Source organism: Enhydra lutris, unplaced genomic scaffold (genome assembly GCF_002288905.1).
Source record: "Enhydra lutris kenyoni isolate GAN:26980312 unplaced genomic scaffold, ASM228890v2 scaffoldscaffold1, whole genome shotgun sequence".
Lineage (NCBI taxonomy): Eukaryota > Metazoa > Chordata > Mammalia > Carnivora > Mustelidae > Enhydra > Enhydra lutris.
In genome coordinates this window covers 51,060,414-51,080,392 of record NW_019154085.1, presented here as the reverse complement: position 1 = coordinate 51,080,392, position 19,979 = coordinate 51,060,414, and the positions used below count along the sequence as shown (strand labels likewise).

General features: G+C 41.0%; 1 protein-coding gene across 4 annotated transcripts in view; it reads right to left on the bottom strand.

Moving 5' to 3' along the window:
- The window catches only part of LOC111158700 (formin like 2), a 320,132-nt gene that overhangs the window by 82,168 nt on the left and 217,985 nt on the right, over positions 1–19,979 (bottom strand). For all 4 annotated transcript variants that reach the window (XM_022521031.1, XM_022521096.1, XM_022520953.1 and 1 more), the window contains exons 5-6: positions 11,746–11,829; positions 8,343–8,495 (exon numbers count right to left, since the gene is read on the bottom strand). In XM_022521031.1, the coding sequence (XP_022376739.1) occupies positions 8,343–8,495; positions 11,746–11,829 (237 nt within the window). The remainder of the gene's footprint in view (positions 1–8,342; positions 8,496–11,745; positions 11,830–19,979) is intronic.

Genomic DNA, 19,979 nt, shown 5'->3' with positions numbered 1-19,979 from the left:
CCAAGATTTGTGGTTTTAGGTTTCCTCTGTTACCTTTCAGACATGACATCACTTGGGCATATTTCTTCTATCAATTAAACTCATAAAATATACAATGCTGAAGAAAATGAAGCAAGCACTTTCTGACGGTCTCTACAGCCAAAAGAAAGAGAGCTCAAAGAGTTGAGTCCAGACGGTTCAAAGTGGAGGTAAGGAGAAAAAGGGAAAAAGAGGATGGGGAGGGCAGATGGAGACAGAGACAGAGAGACACACGAATCTCCCAATGAATCTTTTTTTATTAGTTATTGAAATTTTCCGCTTGTCTACATTTCCCATCACAGGACCAGCTAACAACTAGAACAGAACCTGTGAATCAAAATATTTCCATATATACATTCTGAATGGAATAAGTGAACAAACAGGCTGCCAACTCATATGAATGGAGAGCCAGTATTCGTCTGAATTTTCTGATTTTTCATTATATTCCCTCCGGCAAAGGCATTTGCAATTGAGTTGCTAATTAACCTGTATATATCCCTACATGGGGAGTGTTCAAGGAAACCGTCTATCTCCTGTGACCTTTAAATAGAAATATTTCTATGTTTATCCCAAATTACCCCCTCTTTTTCACAAACCTTCAATAGATCATTGCCAATGAGTTAAAATGCCAATTCCTTAGCCTGGCCTTCAATATATTACATAAACCAGCTCTAAACTGCTTCCAGCCAGACTCATCTATTCATTGTTTCCTAAACAAACCATGTGCTCTTAGCACCGAGCCACAGCTCAGAACATTCTCCCTCCTCCCCACTTCCACAGCCCATCCTCTAGGTCTTACTGCTCTTCCACAGCCAGACCCCATCATGAATCTCGCGTAGGTTTTACCATTCACTCTAGCCTCTCAAGCTCCATACTTTGGTTTTGGTTAGATTCAGGACACTTGCATATGATGGGCGCAAGAGCACACATACGTGTATTTTCTCAATCGAATCATAAAAACACTCGACATAGAAGTCAGAAGACTGATTCTAAATCCTGGCTCTATTACTAGGTTTGGATAACTTCTCTCAGCCTTGGCTTCCTCATCTGGAAAATGGGGCTAATAATCCTTGAATGCCTCCTGAAAGGTTTAATGAAGATGTGTCCTTTATCAGCCACAGATCTTCTCCAAATAGTTTAAGGATCTTTCTGTATGTGATAAAGTCTAGCTCATGATGAATGTACTGGACCACAGCTGTAGGAAGTTCCAGAGTCATCCTCAAGTTTTCTCTCAATCCTATGAGGTTAACATTGACTGACTACTCACTACTGAGCCAAGTTCTTTACAGGAATTAATTTAATCTCCTAACATGGAAGGCAGGTCCCAGAGCCTATCATCTTTACCAACCAGAGTACCTGTGAGACAAGCCCCCAACTATGCATTGGCCAGATGACTTCCATATCATAGCCTCTCTCAGCTGGTCTTCCATTGGAGAAAAGACCCAACAAAGAGGGGGAACAAGTGAAATCGGTGTTTCTAGGAATCGGAAATGCTTGACTAAGATGCCTGTATGGTGCACTGCAAGCTAAAACTAAAGCTGTCACCATTTTCACTAGCACGGCCATCGAAATAGGCTCCCAGCTGAGAAGCTGAAAGGTACATTCTTAACCCAAGTATAGTTTTCTCTTTTTACAACTTCAAATAAACAAAGAAATACAAAAATCTTAAACACAACAATCCAACATCTTCAGTTGTTTTTGCTTACAGAATGTGCCGAAAAGTAAAACTGAAAGTCTATGGTTGCAGATTATTTTTAAAGAGTCTGCAAATTTAGAAAGTCTTTATTTTATAGGTAATTATTTTCTGGAGCCTCAGATCTTCAAGACAAAACTCATGTTAAGGAGTTTCTTCAACATCTCTCTTCCCTCAAAAGTGATACTCAGGTGTTAGCTATAATGACCATCTCTTCATTCTTTTTTCTCCCACTCCTTTACTCTTACCCTTTTCCTTTTTTTACCTTTATTCTTTACTTTCTGTTTCTCGCTTTCTAAATTCAGTGTTAATGAAAATTTCAGTCAGTATCTGCCATCTTATCTGATGGACAGAAAGAACTCAAGCTTTGAGAAAAAAAAATTTTTTTTGAGAAAAAAAATCTTTAATATATTTTTCTTCATAGTCTTCCCCCCTCATAAGTTGGACCTTATAGAAATAGATTAGATTTTTCAGTATCTTTCCATATGGAAAGTTCAAATACATGGAGTTAAGAAGAAGGAACACACATAAAACAAAATACAGCTTACAACTCTCAATTCCGAGGACTATAAAAGATCTGAGTTGATTTTGTCTAACTTGGGGGCAGAAAAGGGAAGAAGAATAGAGGACAGTGATCATTTTAGAAATTATATCCCTAATTCATATAAATTGGAAAATGAACAGAAATGAGTTCTCCTTGTTGTGAATCAAAGTAAAAAGTGCTTTAGCTTCCAACTACACAATTCAGAGATCTTTTTTTATCTCATACCACAGTGGTTTAAAGTTAAGAGGTCACATTATTTTCTTCCCCCAACAACTAAAATTGAAGGTAAAATGCTACTGTTGAAATAGAAGAACTTGGAAGAGCTTCCAAGATCTCCACTCTTCTAGAATACCTCTGACTTTACAAGCCAACTGGTACAGAGTTGGTGTTCCCATATGTCTAAGTAAAATCAGGACAACTGCTGTGAACACAAGTATTTGCTGCACTAGAGCCTAATCAACTCTATGGGCCACAGGCGTGCACACAGAAACCAGTCTGCGGGAACTAGGTAACTCCTCGGAGAGTAAGGTCTTAGTGCAGAGTCTCATCGACAAACCACATCCAACTAATCACATCCGAGATCCCTTCCAGATTCCAATTCTGCTATTTCTACTAATAATTCTATTTCTCTTCTAATCAATCATACGCAAAATTTTCTCTTTACCCCTAAGGCCACCAAGTCACCAGAATATCTTCATACTTGGCCTTTTGCTCTGCTTTTCAGGTACCGTCTTCATAGATTCGGGCAACAGCAATCTTTTCCTCCAATCAACACCCAGAACATTCCCCAGACCCTACACACCTGAAAAGATCAACCACCTCATGGGACTTCCCCTACCGTTGCCTACCAGATAAAAACCAAACTCCAAAATTCAAGGTTCTTTATTATGTGGCCTCTCCCTGATTCACAAGTATAGACTACATGTATTTTAGGTCAGTTCAAAAACATCATAAAAACTAAAACCTGAGAAAAGTTCACTCATAATCCCCCCTGTGGTTAAAAAAAAAGTCACTTTTTTCACTTAATAAGTTTCCTTTTCAATGCCTTCCGAACTGCAAATAGGTGACCATGAAATTTTATCAGTACAGAACTTTCTGCCTTATTCTTGTCCTTTGTTTAGTAAACACTTTTTCATGTTTCTGTGTTAACTTGTTCTGTAATACCTCAATTGATCAGCCATACTGACCAGCATGTCACTCAAGGTCTCCGCTAGATCCTCTAGCATCTCTGTGCAAAGTGGAAAAAGGCCCATCTTCTGAGAAGGATTGGCAAAGCCCCTCCCGCAGGGCACATCTCCCATAAAGACATGTAGACACCCTGATTAAAAAAGGCTATCTATGAAGGAGGAAAAAAATCCCCCTGTGCATAAACAGGCAGGACAACATGGTTTGGAAGTTGGAGTCAGTCCTACCTCTTACAACTAGCTTGTTTGGTCCCAGGCAAGTTGCTTAGCCACTACAGACCCCAGTTTCTTTGGAGGGATAACAGTCACCACTACCTCATTAAACCACTGTGAGTGGTAAATCACCAAAGGTCCTTAGAACCGTGCCTGGCACGGAACAAACACTCAATATTTTCCTCCCCAGTAAAAATTATATCAATGTTATCTACATCTCTGTGCTTATTTTTAAATACTTAAAAAAATTAGTCCCATGAGGGAAAAAATGTTTATCAACAAGGATCTAAATCTGAACTCTTCATCTCTTTATGTAAATTCACTAAAGATAGAGGTGGTCAACAGAATGATGACTATTCAGGAAATGTCATTCCTTTAAGAAAATGATCTCAGGAAAAACAGTGAAATTTGTTCTGGGGGTATCTTAGGAATAAATACTTTTGTAAGTTCACATTTTAGAGGAAACGTGGGTGTTGTTTTCCTCAGCGCACTGGAAAGGGTCAATCGGGATGACCCTCGAGGCCTTGCCAGCTTTGGATGTATATGACCCAATTTTGCCATTAAACCACCCTCTACCCCATCACAAAGCTTCTACTCCAGAAAAGACAGTTTCTTTCCTCTTCCCCAAACATGCCTGACCTTTGATGTAAGCTTTTGCTCCTCTCATGCTTCTTCACTTTACTTCCACCAGAAGCACTTTCCTCACCCTGAATAGCAACTCTGGCCGTCACCCAAAGGCCCAGTTAAAATCTGACCCCTTCTTTCAGGCTCTTAGTGCTCCATGGATTTCTTTAAAAACTCAAAACTTTTATTTATTGCCTATGTCACTCCTTATTTAAGTCTAATGGCATTAAGTAATCATTCTTAAAAATTAAAAACCACTTTCCCTTACATCTGAATACAATCCTTGCCTTCCAAAACCTAGTATGTACACACATGCATATACAGCACCATTTATTTTAGCTAGACCTATAGCCACGTTAACAGAAATCTTAACTGAAGGCATGCAAGACTCTGGCTTACAACACCGTACAATTCTGGTCACTACTCCATCAGTTTCAGAATTTTTACCACTGGCCAAGCTGACAAATTCATGTAATATAGAATCTAATACCTGATCTATCAAGGTGAATGTCATGTCCTAAAATTTTTACTAATCCATTTTAAATAGTTAAAAAATGAAGTTTGGGGCACCTGGGTGGTGCAGTGGGTTGAGCCTCAGCCTTCAGCTCAGGTCAATGATCCCAGGGTCCTGGGATAGAGCTCCACATTGTGCTCTCTGCTCAACAGGGAGCCTGCTTCCCCCCCGCCCCCGCACCTGCCACTCTGCCTACTTGTGATCTCTCTCCCACTGTCAGATAAATAAATAAAATCTTTTAAAAAGAAATTAAAAAAAAAAAATGAAGTCTGAATACAAAGAGGAGAGTGTGCATCAACATCACAATTTTCTTTAAAAATGGTGTTTTTTGTAATCATGTCCCATTTATAAAGTGTTTTAAATTTCTTAAAATCTCATTTCCTCTTCCAGCTTTAGCTAACACATTTTGCCAAGTGATAAAGGATGAGATCACTGAATCTACATTCTTATCTGGAGATTAAGAGGAGGGAACTAAAATCTGCATTTGGATCCAGAAGACATATTCCCATCAAACAAAGCTACCAGAATAAGCTACAGAACATGAATTAATACCCTTTTATGCTTTCCCAAAAAATGGCAACATGAATATAATACACCTTAGAGGATCAAATTCTTAGATTAAAGAATAATAATATGATAACAGAGTATATCAAAGTTTAAAAGGCAGTGGGTTTTGTTCCAGTACAGGGAGATGGGGAGCCGTGAGGTCATCATATTATAACATGGGAGCAGTCACGATACCCTGCCACCATGCATGATGAGCTCTCGTGGCCATCATGCTCACCCGTGACTTACGAGTTTTTCCGGTTTGAAGCCTCATCACCAGTGTGTAAACTGAAGCTGCTCCAGAGACAACAGGGAGAGAAGCAGCTCTGGTGGCATTTGAACTGAAGATACTCAGGCCCAGAAACCATCTGGTGGTGGTGTAAGGAATGAATGGAACCAGATGAAGGGGAGACAGTAGGAGGAGAAAGGACAACTTAGAGGAAGCAAAGACAATCAGAAAGGAGATGGCAGAATGGAAAAGAAGACAACGAAAAGAAATCCAAAAAGTGAAGGAAGTGTGAGGAGCAGAGAAAGAAAGGGGAGAGAAGGAGGAGGAAGAGAAAAGAAATGCGAACAATCTTTGGGTATATGAAAAGCAACATGTACCACATGCCTGTACTTCTGATCGCTGTTCATTTGGTTTTTTTAAGTCACAGATGCTATCAAATGACCATATACAGAATTACATTCCAGGCACAAATCCATGAACCACAAAAGCTGGATGGAATGTCATTGATATACGTTATTTAAAAACAAAAGCAAACAACTAAGCATCAGGTCAATAAGGGGCATGAAAGTTACTGCCACATTGATTTTGAGTTTCTAGAACCCATGAAGGAAGAGTCCAGGGAAACCCAAATGTTCCGTTCCTTAGCCTGAAACTGTTCAGATGCAAGACAGAAGAATGTGATATGGCTTTCTTAGTTGGTCATCTTCAAGCACATCTGCCAACCAGAAAGTTCAGATACTTCCTGCGTTTCTCAGAAGAGCATTTCCATCATGTCTATCTCTACACTTTGGGTCTATTATTCCAATTTAAAATGAATTCTAGCAAGATCTACCTTGAGCCAAGTGTCAACCAAGTCAGGCTGGACACGGATGTCCCTGTCCCGTGCCTTCTAGGGTGCAGGACTACAGTTTTCCTTGAATCGAAGATATTTCCATATTTTACTGACTCCTCCACTCTTCCACAAACAACGTGCTCTCAATGAACAGTCCTCATAACTCAATATTAGCCCTAACAAATTATTAATCAGGAAAATGGACCTTTATTGAGGTGGTAGCTGGCCAATAGGTGATACATTCCAGGTAAGAAACGACAAAAAAGCAACTTAAAATGTACTTTGTCAATTAATTTCCTTACATATAATTATATCTCTACTAAGGATAAGAATCTCTATTCACACACAAAGGTCATTAAGGGAATTCTTCACACATGACTGGCCTTTCTTCAACTTCCAAATCAGCCTTATCCACATGTAGAGTTGGTGAAGGCTAGCTAGTGATAGAGCTCTCAGCATGTTGCAAATAACACGAGACGGACTGAAACACTGCTCTTCATTATTATTAAACCATTCAAAATCCGTTAATATTTTTGGCATCTCCAAACATGGAAAATCCGACTGGTTGATCAGAAGCATCATACTCAAATGTCAAACCCTTCGGCAAACCTGAACTTCATTATTGAGGTATTTATTTTCTTTTTTTTTTTTTTTTTTTAAAGATTTTATTTATTTGATAGAGAGAGATCACAAGTAGAGAGAGAAAGAGAGAGAGAGAGAGAGAGAGAGAGAGAGAGAGAGAGGAGGAAGCAGGCTCCCCACCTCGCAGAGAGCCCGATGCGGGACTTGATCCCAGGACCCTGAGATCATGACCTGAGCTGAAGGCAGAGGCTTAACCCACTGAGCCACCCAGGCAGCCCCGAGGTATTTATTTTCTATGACCAAAACCCAAGTCAAAGGGACGAGAGGTAATCAGAGGACTAATAATATGAAAAGTCTGCAAGCCACATTTTCACGACTTACAACTTGACACACAGACCCTACTACCAACGACCCAATACCCATGGGAATCTTCAACACTGACAGGGACAACATCCACGTGCCAGATCAAGCCTAGAGTAAGTGACATAAATTTTTTAGGTTACAAAGAATAAGCAGCAGTGGGGAAGGGAAGGCTAATTAATAAAATATTTATTCAGTTATTTATGAACTTGCTCTGGATGCCATCTCTACCTTGACAGGCTGGAGTTCTGATTTAGCCATCCAGACCTTAACGTTAAGTACAGTGCTTGGCAATTCACAGAAGCTCAAAAATAGTTTTCAGTGAATGAATGACTGTAGGCAAGAGAGAACAATCTTAGTGATATTGCACTCATTAGTCATACAGGCGGTCAGCGCCCATCTTTCCTCAGCGTGGTGGCATTTCAGCCATGACAGACTAGAGAAGAATCCTTAGGAGGAAACAAAAGGTTGACAACTGAGCACACTAACCAAAGGAACACCGCTTAAAAGCATTCAGTTAATAAAAATGGTCACTACAACATCTTGCACCTCTAAGAACATGTCCCACAGAACACACACCTGAGCTACCGCTGGAAGAAGGGAGGGGCGTATGAAGAGTCAACCAGGAATTCCTGAGCTCCTCAAATCTCAAGAGGCGCTGCCTCGACCCAGAAAACAGAGCCTAAGTCAGGAAGTCAGCCTCCCCCTGGTTTTGGAAACTCATCTACGGAGTCCTCTGCGCTCTACCATTCAGCAGCAGAATTCTCCTCCTGCGCCAAATGCAGGGCTGGTGTTTCCCCAAAACTATTCAAAGCTGTAGAGCATTGCCCAAGTCATGATCCCATGATCTCCGGAAGAAACTCTCCTTTGACTCAGTGGAGATGCAAGTGCTGTGTGGAAAGATACAGCGCTGCGTGGCCCAGGACCAGCCACAGAAGCGAGGCGCTCTGCTGTCCCAGCGTCGCCCAGCGAACGCGCCTCCCTCCGGGTTCACGGAACTCACCGCAGCGCAGAATGTCTTCCTGAGCGGGACACGCTGTTGCCCACGGGGGAGGGCAGGTTGCTCCCTCTGTGCAGATCCTCGATGGACCTACTCCAGGGCTTTGATTTGTCCACCGAGCTCTCCACTGTGCTTTCCACGCTCTCGAAATCAAAACTAAAACAAAAGAGAGATCCCACTCAGGACTTAAAAGTGGACAGTCACAAAAATACACAGCTATGCATAACTGGCTCCTTCCGACCGCACATCTGCACCCGATGGCGGGGGGTCCTCGCGAGCAGAGGAAACTGAAAAGGCAACACCAATGCCAAAAAATGTCCACGGACTCACAGCTAGCCTCGAAAATCCAAAATGACAAATACTGGGCAAGGCCAACGCACACACGAACAACAGGGAAAAATTAATAGCAACGTATCATTTGTATTTTACTACAAGGTTTACTAACTTACCAACAGCTAACACTGCTATGGTGGAAGGGCAGGGAAACGTCTTCCAGCTGTCTTCATTTTGCTTTAACAAGTCAATATGTAGGCTTATACTAATTTATTCCTACCCATCAATTTTCACTGAGCATTTTCTCCTAGTGTGTTGGCAAGTGTACTTTTCCAACCATATGTGATACATTACTTGCAAAGTTATGGATTTGCTTTGATTTTGGAATCTCTTCCCAATGTGGTGCTCTTTAAAGCAGAACTGGTGTTTCTCTGACATTTTTTGAGGTTATTACTCATGTTGACCATGTTAGAATAAATGGCAAGTTAAGTTGCTCATTCTTGTATAATTTTGGGAACAAAATCTTTAAACAGCCAGGCCTTTGTGTTCTGTGCATTTTCCCATCCCAAAGACAGGAGCTCTGCCTTCTCAAAAAAATGTATTTTATCAATTGTTTCTACCTCTAGTTCCACCCAGCAACACCTGATCAGACAGAGAATAAACAGAAGGCGGCTGTAATTAATACCAGATGGAAGGTTTGGACAGCGATCTCAGAAGAGACAGTAACAATACATATTGGCAATAATAAGGATGACTTCTCATAAGGGTACCATCGCCAAAATAAAATATTTTGTTAGAATCGTCATCTGTCAACCAGGCGATGCTGTCCCTCCATTAAATACTAAGCCAGGCGGCGGCCAGGACAGATGGTCAGTGAATGCGTCTGGCAAGTTTGTCACGCCTTCGGATGCAGGAAGCAGAGCTGAACAGAAAAGAGGTGGGATTGAGTAATCAAATCCTTAAACACTAAAAACAGAAGCTACAACTGATATTGGAGAAGGTAAGCCAACAGGGCACCCCAAAGATCACCCGTGTCGTCAACACTCTTGCCAAGTCACTCTGCAGCACCCCCACGTCCTTCAGCTGTCCCACAGGCTTATGCTTCTCTCAGCTCACCACCTCATGGAGCAGGAGGAGAAGAAACACAACTTGGTGAAGCATCCTTTCCTAGGAACAGAGTATGAGCCTACTGGTGCACATTACCTGAGCTAGGAAATTATCACAAGCCAAAAGGACAGTAAGAAATTTTTCAACCCATTAGTTTCAAGAAAAAATGTAAGCTATGTCTCTCTATATAATTTATCTAAATAAAGCAACACAAAACCAAAATTAATAAGCAGAGCATGTAAAGGTAATGCCAAGAAAAAAAAAAAAAGTAAAGAAGGAAACCAAAACTCTGAGTTCTGATCTTCTGCTGGTCTTATGCCACACCTAGAATTCCCTCATGGTAACACTGCTTTCTCCCACTGGTCTGAAGTGAGGGTACGCCTGGGAAAGCTGGGTACATGAGCTCTACTGTCATGTAGGTAAAAGGTAAATTATAGCAAACATGTAATACATAGCATGCCATCCTTTTTCACTACAACTGAAGTCTCTTAGCTCTTCCTTAATTCCAAAACTCTTCCTCCAAATTTTAAACTATGCAGCGGGGTAATATTATTGTGTTTTGTCAGATAATATTAAGTGTAAGAAAGGTTAGCAGTTTTTGACACAATGGACATAGATAAGAAACAATCCTTGGAGGAACACGCTATAAAACTAGGATTGTATTTCAGAGGACAACTTCTTAGAAAGGCAAGAATGTGTCTATTGGTGTTTCTTACTTTTCCATATCATAAACAGGAGATATCAAACCTGAAACTGATCAAGCCAGTTTCAGTTTGTACTGTAATTTCTGCATCCACTAGAAAGGAGTAATTACAGCTTCCTTCCCAAGAATTCTTAAGGAAGTGCTGAGGATTATAACATCTGGTTAAGTCTTAGAACTTCTTTGGAGTGATGCAATATAAAAAACAAGTTACTGCTTTTAAAAGAAGCATTGGGGCGGGGGGCAGGGGGAGAAACACCACCTGGGCCCAAATGTCTTCTGGTCAAATTAAAAATACAGTATTACTTCCTCAGTCTGTGTGTGTGAGAGAGAGAGAGAGAGAGAGAGAGACAGAGACACAGAGAGAAAGAGAATCGGTGGATACTGCAATATTCTTTGATTAATGAAGTAAATACAGGGGCGCCTGGGTGGCTCAGTGGGTTAAGCCTCTGCCTTTGGCTCAGGTCGTGATCTCAGGGTCCTGGGATCGAGCCCCGCATCAAGCCCCGCATCGGGCTCTCTGCTCAGCAGGGAACCTGCTTCCTCCTCTCTCTCTCTGCCTGCCTCTCTGCGTACTTGTGGTCTATGTCTGTCAAATAAATAAATAAATAAAATCTTCAAAAAAAAAAAAAAAAAGGAAGTAAATACAAAAAGAATGTTTCATCCAAATGTACACTTTTCATTTCTGTTGTAAATTCCTCTAGAAGCCTAGCAAAAGGGAAAATTTTATGAATTAACAAGAAACAAGGTTAACTAAATTGATTTTCTTTCCTGGTCTTTTGCAATTCTCCCCCTTCACCTGATGAAAGGTAAGTCAAAACAACACAAATACAAATAAAGTAGAAAATGGAAAAGCCTCTTGTTAATTCCTTTTTCCAGTTCTACTTTATTTGGTATATCTGCTATCATTTTCTCTGCATTTACTAGCACATACAAATACACACAAACATATACATATACATAATATAATTTTTTTTAACAAAAAGTTACTTATCTGTGTCTTGCTTTATTCACTCAGCAATACATCTTACACCTCCTTCAGTGACTGCCAGGGTCATCTACCATATGGATATATGTAAGCTGAGCACTAAGGAGAGTACTTTTGAAAATAAGGACTCTAAGGGTGATTTTTACTTCCCTATTTTACTTTTGCCTTAAAAGAATTTCTATGGATGATTCTATGACTTGAGTAGAAACAAGCCTCCTTAAACCTTACAACATCTGCTTCTGGGTTTCTCCCCTCGGTGTGGTATAGAATTTTGCCACTCACTTCCATCTTCTGTGACCACAAGAAATTCAAAAGCCAACAAGCCAAGTTTTACTTACGTTACCGCATACTGCGCAAATGACAGATATTCCACTAGAACATCAAGACCTCTGTTTTCTTCATTCAGAAACTCTCTGACCCATCTGTCAAAAAATAAAGACAATTATTACAGAGGTTCATCACACGGTCTGCTGTGAGAGAGCCCAGGGAACGCTGTTACTGTTCTGCCAGAAACATTCACCGAAAGGGAGTCATGGAGGAAGGCATAGACTCCATCACACCTAGGAGGAACTTTTCCATAGTGCAACAAAAAAAAACCCAAAACCAAAAAAACCACAGCATTTTGGGGCACCTGAATGGTGTAGTCAGTTAAGCATCTCATTCCTGGTTTCGGCTCAGGTTATGATCTCAGGGTCCTGGGATGGAGCCAGTGCCGGGCTCTGCACTGTGCGTTGGGGGACAGGGGGGCCGCAGGGGGGAGTGTCTGCTCCAAGACTCTCTCTCTCCCTCTGCTCTCCCCACACCCCCACTCTCTCCCTAAAATAAATAAATCTTTGGTAAACAAAAACAAAAACAACTACAGCATTTCAATGTATAAGAAGAGGGGGCAAAATGTATACCTGCATCTCCCTTGCATTTTATTACTTGGGAGACTTAGCATAAAGTGTAATAAGTATTCTAAAAAAGGAACTTGTTAACTGTACATTTTCCACCACAAGTGACCCACAGCCTGTTCAAGGAGCCAAGACTGCACAGGGAATGTGGCAGGCCCGGGATGTGACGACATGCACACTGAAATCCAGGCGTGATTCCAAGTCCACGTTCAACTCCTCCTTGGCACACTAAGCCATCGAAAACACTCAACTAGCCAATGAGACACCAGTGTTTAGGGGTTCCTGGAAATTCAACAGGGATCATGATTTGCTTAATTTTTTCCATGAATGTTAAAACCTCTTAAAAACTTGCAGACACCACATACCATTGGCAAAGCCAAGACATGACATATCATGTTTTTTTTTTTAATTCATTTTAAGTAGTATCACCTTGCCTTTGAATGGTGGGTTTAAATGCAGTTTACTGAGAATGTTTACTTTGAATGGTGGGTTTAAATGCAGTTTACTGAGAATGTTTACTTTGAATGGTGGGTTTAAATGCAGTTTACTGAGAATGTTTACTCATTTGCAATTGCACTTCATAGTAACTCTTAACAATGAAGCCCAGTGGTCAAGCTGAACCTTCAGGTACGGAAGATAAGCACCTGTCACCACCCATTGCAGATTTCCTCCAGGACATTCCTCTTTGAAGAATGTATGACACCTGATTAAACCTTCTCTGGGTTTGAGACTTCAACAAATAATAAGTCAAAAGGTCAGCAGAAATGGACCTTGAGGTACATTAGCCAAATGCATTCCCAACCTGGTTGCCTTCCTCCATAAACACCAAGCAAAAAAAGAAGCCCCACCAGCTCTAAACACGGGACAGCCACTCCGGAATCCAGCTTTATAAGCTATGAGAACAACACAATTGAATTTTAACTTTAAGGCTGAGCAACCCCTCAAAATCTTTGTCTTAAAGGAAGAAAGAAAATCTGGTGGACTCAGGATGCCTGTTTTAAAATTCTTTTGGGGGCTCCTTCTCCTTTGTTTCTGTTTGTTCTTTTGTTTTACCCTCAAGCTCACTCTTTCTCATACTTCTACCAACTCGGGGATGCAAACTCTGCAAACTCGGGCCTGCAGGGAGTCCCAGAGGGCAGCAAAGCAGGAAAAGCAGACAGCGTATCTCTTTATTTTCCCCCACGTGCCTCACGCAGGCTATCACAAAATGTAGGCACCCAATACAGCCCCACGGAAGCAAATGACCGTTAATTTAAAAAAAAAAAAAAAAAAAACTGGGGTGGCAAGCAAAAGAACCACCCATCGGGCCTCATGAGAGCTGGTCCTGAGTCCTGTTGAAACTTCCCTTCCAGACCAGCACATACACCAGCTCACGGCATCTACCTCAGGATACTTTTGGCTAATTTATTTTAATGATTCCCCCTATACCACTAGATCTCAGGAGGCATGAGACGTTTTTAAGTGCTAATAATTAGAAGCCTAGAAAGAGGTAAACACACACACACACACACACACACACTACATTTTCTGTTTATAACCGGTAGGAGACTAGAGAAAGGCCGGCACTCACTATGAAATCCATGGATAGCTGTTCTTGAAACTGAAGCCTCTGAACAGCTTCTCCAAGGCTTCTCTGTGGCCCTGGCCTGTAGACTCTGACTGCACCACTGCGGCTGGCCCTCAGTGGCAGGTGTGCGGCGGGAATCCCCAGGGCTGGGTGCAGGGGTGTTCACTTTAGAATGGAAAGTCGCCCTCCGTTCCAGAGTCTTCAGAGCCGTCTAAGTTCCACGTTCTCTATCCCAGTGGCTCATAAAAACACTCCAGTGTAGGAGCTGAGAACCACCACTATTGTAGTGCCTTCTGGTTGACTTCCCAGACACACGGCCCCTAAGAAGTAGGGATGGTCCGGGACACTCCGTGGACCTGTCATGGTCTCAACTGCCAGCACCTCCAACTCAGGGAGTTTGGCCACAAAGTAGAGGAGACAAATGACTCACAGATAAGAAAATTTAAAAAAAAAAAAAAAAAAGGGGAAGAGAGGGAGGGAAGGAAGGAAGGAAAGAGCCAAGTACATCCAGAGCCACGATTCTCGACTCAAAATGCTAATATGCATATATTTTGATTCAGGGATAAAAACTATTCTGAGCTTCTCCTGCTTCATCTCTATGCCCTCCTAGGTTCCTCCACCCTCACTTGCTGACTTGGAGCGTAAGTGCCTTAACACAATGTTCAAAGTGAAGGGCAAGGACAAGCCGCATGGTTCCTAACCAGTCGGCTAGAGTGTATCAGGTCCTGCCTCTGAGAGGTTCGATTCCACACAGCTAACCCCGTTTCTCTAAGCCATGTGATGTTCCCTGGGTCTGTGATCCGGCCCAAACACCCCTAGGTGATTTAGCAAAGAGTAAGAGAACAATCCACCATGGCTGACTACCTATCTCCTCTGTCAAATGATACCAGGTTAGCAAAGTCCCTGCAGCAAAAAGGCTACGGGTTTACAGGAAAAAAAAGTCTTCACCCCCCTCCCTCACCTCTGGTTCTCTCAAAATCTGTCCCTGCCACACTTGGGATATTCTGTGTGGGAGAGAACAGGGGTGAGAGTCAACTTCCGGGGAAAGGAAAACAATATAGAAAGAAAATGGGTAAAGATGAAAAATGGGCAACTTTCAAAGCAGTATCTTTAATCTAAAGGCATAAAAAAAAAAATGGATGTCCCATTATGTAGATTTATGCAGGTGATCATGCGATGACATATCATAAATTTAGGGTTCCTCTAGTAAATAATTTCCATTTTTCACTTCTGTGCATGCTCCACACACTTTTTTACATATTGCCAGTACGCACACCGTTTCAAATTGGATGATTATAGGTTTTGGAACCTAGAATCGTTTCTGACTCCAACAGCACGCATCACTTACTGAGTACCCCACAGATTCAGGGTAATTACCATACGTTGTAAATCTGAATTAGGCAAATTCCAAATCAGGGGCTCAGGAGCTGGAAGAAACCATGATAATGAAAAATAGCTCTGGGGGGAAAAAATCTTTCTCAAGGAAGGGATCTGAGTGAAGACACAAGAGTCACTGCTTTATTGTAGACAGGTCAAAGCTGTTTCAGAGAGGCTGGTTTCTCTCTGCCCTGTCCCCCCGCCCCGACTGCCAATTTTAGAATCTCATTGTTCTGATATAGAAAATGAAGTCTCAAGGGACCTTTCTGGTTCCAAATTTCTGAGATCAAACAAAGCAGACCCAAGATCACAAGATAAAGGGACAAGGGGTGAACTCCCTTTGTCTGTCTCCTTAGAGAGGCACTCCTAACACAGGCTGGAAACTGCAGCTGCTGAAAAATCATGAAAAAAAAAAAAATCATGAGAAGCAAGAGAAAGAAGGTAAGCATTCCCCAGATTCAGCATCAGCTACCAAATCTATCCTGCAAGACAGCATCCCAAGTTGGGGCTCAGTGCAGCCCCCCACAGCACTAGGAGGCCCTGAGACCCTCTGAGGGGTTTGTGACATTACAACCATTTTCATAAAAATATTAAGATCATACTGGCTTTTCACATTGCTGGCACCTGCATGATGGTACAAAAGGAATAGTGGATAAAACTGCAGCTGGCCAAAGTACACCTCTTTATTGTGTTCTCACCCCAGGCCTTTGGAAGGCAAACAAAAAGTCAGCTTCATTTGAAACGGTCCTTAATGAAGCAATGAAAATTATGGATTATTACTAATGCCTGTCCCTTGAGGTTATATCTTTTATATTTTCTATGTGACAAAATGGAAAGCCCACATAAAGTACTTCGGCTCCTACCCTAGGACCACAGTTGTCTCCAGGAAAAGAACCTGGGCAGTTGTTTGAGTCACAGACTGAACTAGCTGTTGTTTTTTACATGAAATGTAAAATGACTAACAACTGTGGTTATTCTGTCTTGGGTGTTTGACAGACATTTTCTCAAAAGTGAATGAAGTGAGCTTGCCATCTCAAGGAAAAGAACTGATGGTATTTGTTGTCCATGATAAAATTTGAGGTTTCCACCAAAAAAAGGAATATTTTGGAATACTTGTATTGACCACAAGCTTGACAACTTCCTGGTACTTAAAGTACATTCAGATGAGACTGGTAATTATTAACAAATGCAACTGTTTTTATATTGTAGAATACAATGTCTCCACTTTTGAAAGATCGGTATAACCCAGTGAAACAATATTTTTCAGATGACCAATTCATGATGTTACCCAAAATTACACCTGGGTAGAAAGACCTATTCAATTTTCAAAACGGCACAGTAAATTTTAATTTAACAAAGTACAAAAGCTCACTGATAGCATTTCAGATTCCACATTGCAAGGAACTCTAATTACTGCTCCTTGGAGGATGGTATACTATCAAAGAAGAATATCCACAATTATCAGAAAAGTTTATTTAAAAACTACTTTTTTTCAGGGCGCCTGGGTGGCTCATTGGGTTAAGCCTCTGTCTTCAGCTCAGGTCATGATCCCAGGGTCCTGGGATCAAGCCCCAAATCAGGCTCTCTGCTCAGTGGGGAGCCTGCTTCCCCCTCTCTCTCTGCCTGCCTCTCTGCCTACTTGTGATCTTTGTCAAAAAAATAAATAAAATCTTAAAAAAAAAAAACCAATACTACTTTTTTCAAGTGATGTATGTGTGTAAGGCCAGGTTTTCTTCATACATATCCTTGCATACATATACAACATATTACAACAAATCAAATGCAGACAAAGAAATCTGAATCCAGCTGCTTTCTATTAACCAGATATTAAAGAGATGTGTAAAAATGTAAATCAGTCCCACCCTTGTCACTAATTTTTCCTTCTTGCTTTGGAAAATAGTTATTTTTCACCAAATATGTTCTCCGTGCTATGTTTACCATTTTGTATTTATATATTTATATTATTTACCTTAAAATAAATACTAAATTTGATTGAATAATCAAAATTAACATTTATCAGTTTAAATTTCCAATATGGTAAACATTAAGAGAAAAAAACTTCATATAAACAAAAGCATATTAGGGTGCAAAATAATTTAAGAGAATTAAGGAGTCCTAAATCAAAGAAATTTAATAATTTCCGGTGTAGATAACATCAGAACGTATCTAAGTTCAAATCTCAGTCCTTCTCGGTTATGTGGACTGGAGCAAGATAATAAGTGATTCAGTTTTCTCATCTATAAAACAGGCTCAGAGGTAAAGGCCAATAATAAGATTTTTGTAAGAAATAACACACTGAACATGTTTAATAAATGATAAGATCGCAATCTTGAGGATTTCGAAGACTCGACAACTGAGAATGAATTAATTATAGGGTCGCTTGATATGCTCATACCCCCAGACATGTTGTATACCTGTTAAAACCAGCCTTACTCTTCTCTTATCTTTTGGCCTGGCCCAGCCAGAACTGAGTCACAGAGACACCAGGAAATGCAGGAGGAAAGACAAACCTTCTCTGAGAGTTTCCGGGCTCCTTTGCCTTTGTACAAACCTTGTCCCTGCCAGCTGGCACATTGCTCCCACAACCTCAGGCCCATTCTTTCAGCTCCAATGAGATAAAGTGAAATGAGCATCTTTCAGAACTTCTATGTTCTCCCACTCAGGATGAAAAGCAATTTTCTATCATAATGGAGATCTTTATTTAAAATAAAGTACCTCCAAGGAGAGAGAAGCTATCCCTCAGTGCCATGGAATAAAGCGCATAAACCTATCCAGCTCACCACCATCCCCACCCCTTAACTCTTATCATCCTGACATCCAAAATATCATGACATGTGCCCACTCACACTGCATAGCCAATGTGTTCTCACAGTGCGTGGCTCCTTTCAATGGTATTTCGAGTCATTTCAAAGGCTTGGATTAGTCGTAATCTAATTCTTCTCTATTATTATAGTTCCTAAGGGTAAGTGAATAAGATTTTTTTCGAGTCCAATTCTTATTTCAAATTGGCTCAAAGAAAATTAATTTTCTTTCTCAGAAGATTGCTCCATTTACAGAGTTTTAGGCTTATATCAAAACTCAGAACAGACCCTTCACTTGACAAAGCTGTAGCCTGGAATGTTATCTCAGCAAAGCCCCAGACTTTAAACTTAAAACACAAGCGTGTGCCAAGAATAACTTCTTCAGGACAAGCAGATTTTTAAATGTAATTCTTCCTTTTCATTTCTGGGAACTGCAATCTCCTAGGTGTCAGGGTCATTTTAGACAGAGAAAGTACAATCTCTGTATGGAATTCCTTAGAGATACATAATATTATTGATTAAATATTGCTTGCAACAAGCCTAACGATAGTTATATTTTGAGTCATTACTTGTATGAGACCCTATATAAGGTCTTTTATAAATTTATCTCATTTAACCTTGCAACATTTCTATTGGCAAATATCATTATCCTCATTTTATAGATGAGAAGTTAACTTAGGTCACACGGTAAATCAATACAAAGAATTTATGTACTTTAGCTAAGTGACTTATTTAATAACTAATCAAGGGCATGGCAAAACCTGAACCAATGGGCACCCAATTACCATTCTATTACGGTACCTCAAGAGAGTACAATAAAGTCTATGAATCCCTTAGATAGCCCATTGCATTCCAAGAATTCCTCACTGTAGTAATTGATTATTTTCACACTACTGAATAATTCAGAAGATTTCCCAATCAAACGAGGTCAAGCGAGTTCATTTCCATCAGAATTAGAGTCCAGCGCAGGCTTGGGTTTTCAGGACAGTCGAGACAGGTCCAAACCCTGGTGTGCATGGTTTTGTTCCACACAAGGCTATGCTAATAAGTGGTTGCATACAACCAAACAATGCACCTCCATGAATGTTTCTGCAGCTAAAGCCAAAGCTTTCAGAAAGTCTCACACATAGGTGGTAGACAAAGGGAAAGTTCAGATGCTCAAGAAGGAAGAAATGTGAGAATTGTTCAACATGCCTACAGCATCCAAAACAGCACACCACTCCGATTGCTTACAGATTTGCACTGGCTCCCACCCAACCAGGGCTCTTCTACTCAGCCAACTCTGTATTGGAAATGACTGTCTTGCTTTGGTATTTGATGGTCAATTTCACGTTATTTCAGCAGTGCTTGAAGAAATGCTCCTCGACAATTTGAGAAGCCCTGGCTGCAGCTCATTCCATCGTTGTCGGTCCCAAGTGCCAACAGTACAGGGTTGGACCTTACCAAATGGAATCTAGTTCCTGATCCCCAAATACTGGAAAGTATTTAAATTTCCCAAGCTTGGATGCCCAACTATATTAAATCACTACGACTTTCACCGCCAAAAGATAAGCCTCGTTGCTTTGATCCCAGAGTCCTGATTACCTTACTTCCTTTCCAGGAAAGAGCTGCCAGATTAAACTACATAAGAAAAAGAACATAGCATTTTGAACCCCAGCACCTGGGCTGTACAGCCATGGACTTTGCCGGAGTCACTCACCTTCTCTGGTCCCGAATGCTTTTTTTTTTTTTTTTTTTTAAAGATTTTATTATTTATTTGTCAGAGAGGGAGAGAGAGCGAGCACAGGCAGACAGAAGGCAGGCAGAGGCAGAGGGAGAAGCAGGCTCCCTGCCGAGCAAGGAGCCCGATGTGGGACTCGATCCCAGGACGCTAGGATCATGACCTGAGCCGAAGGCAGCTGCTTAACCAACTGAGCCACCCAGGTGTCCCCCCA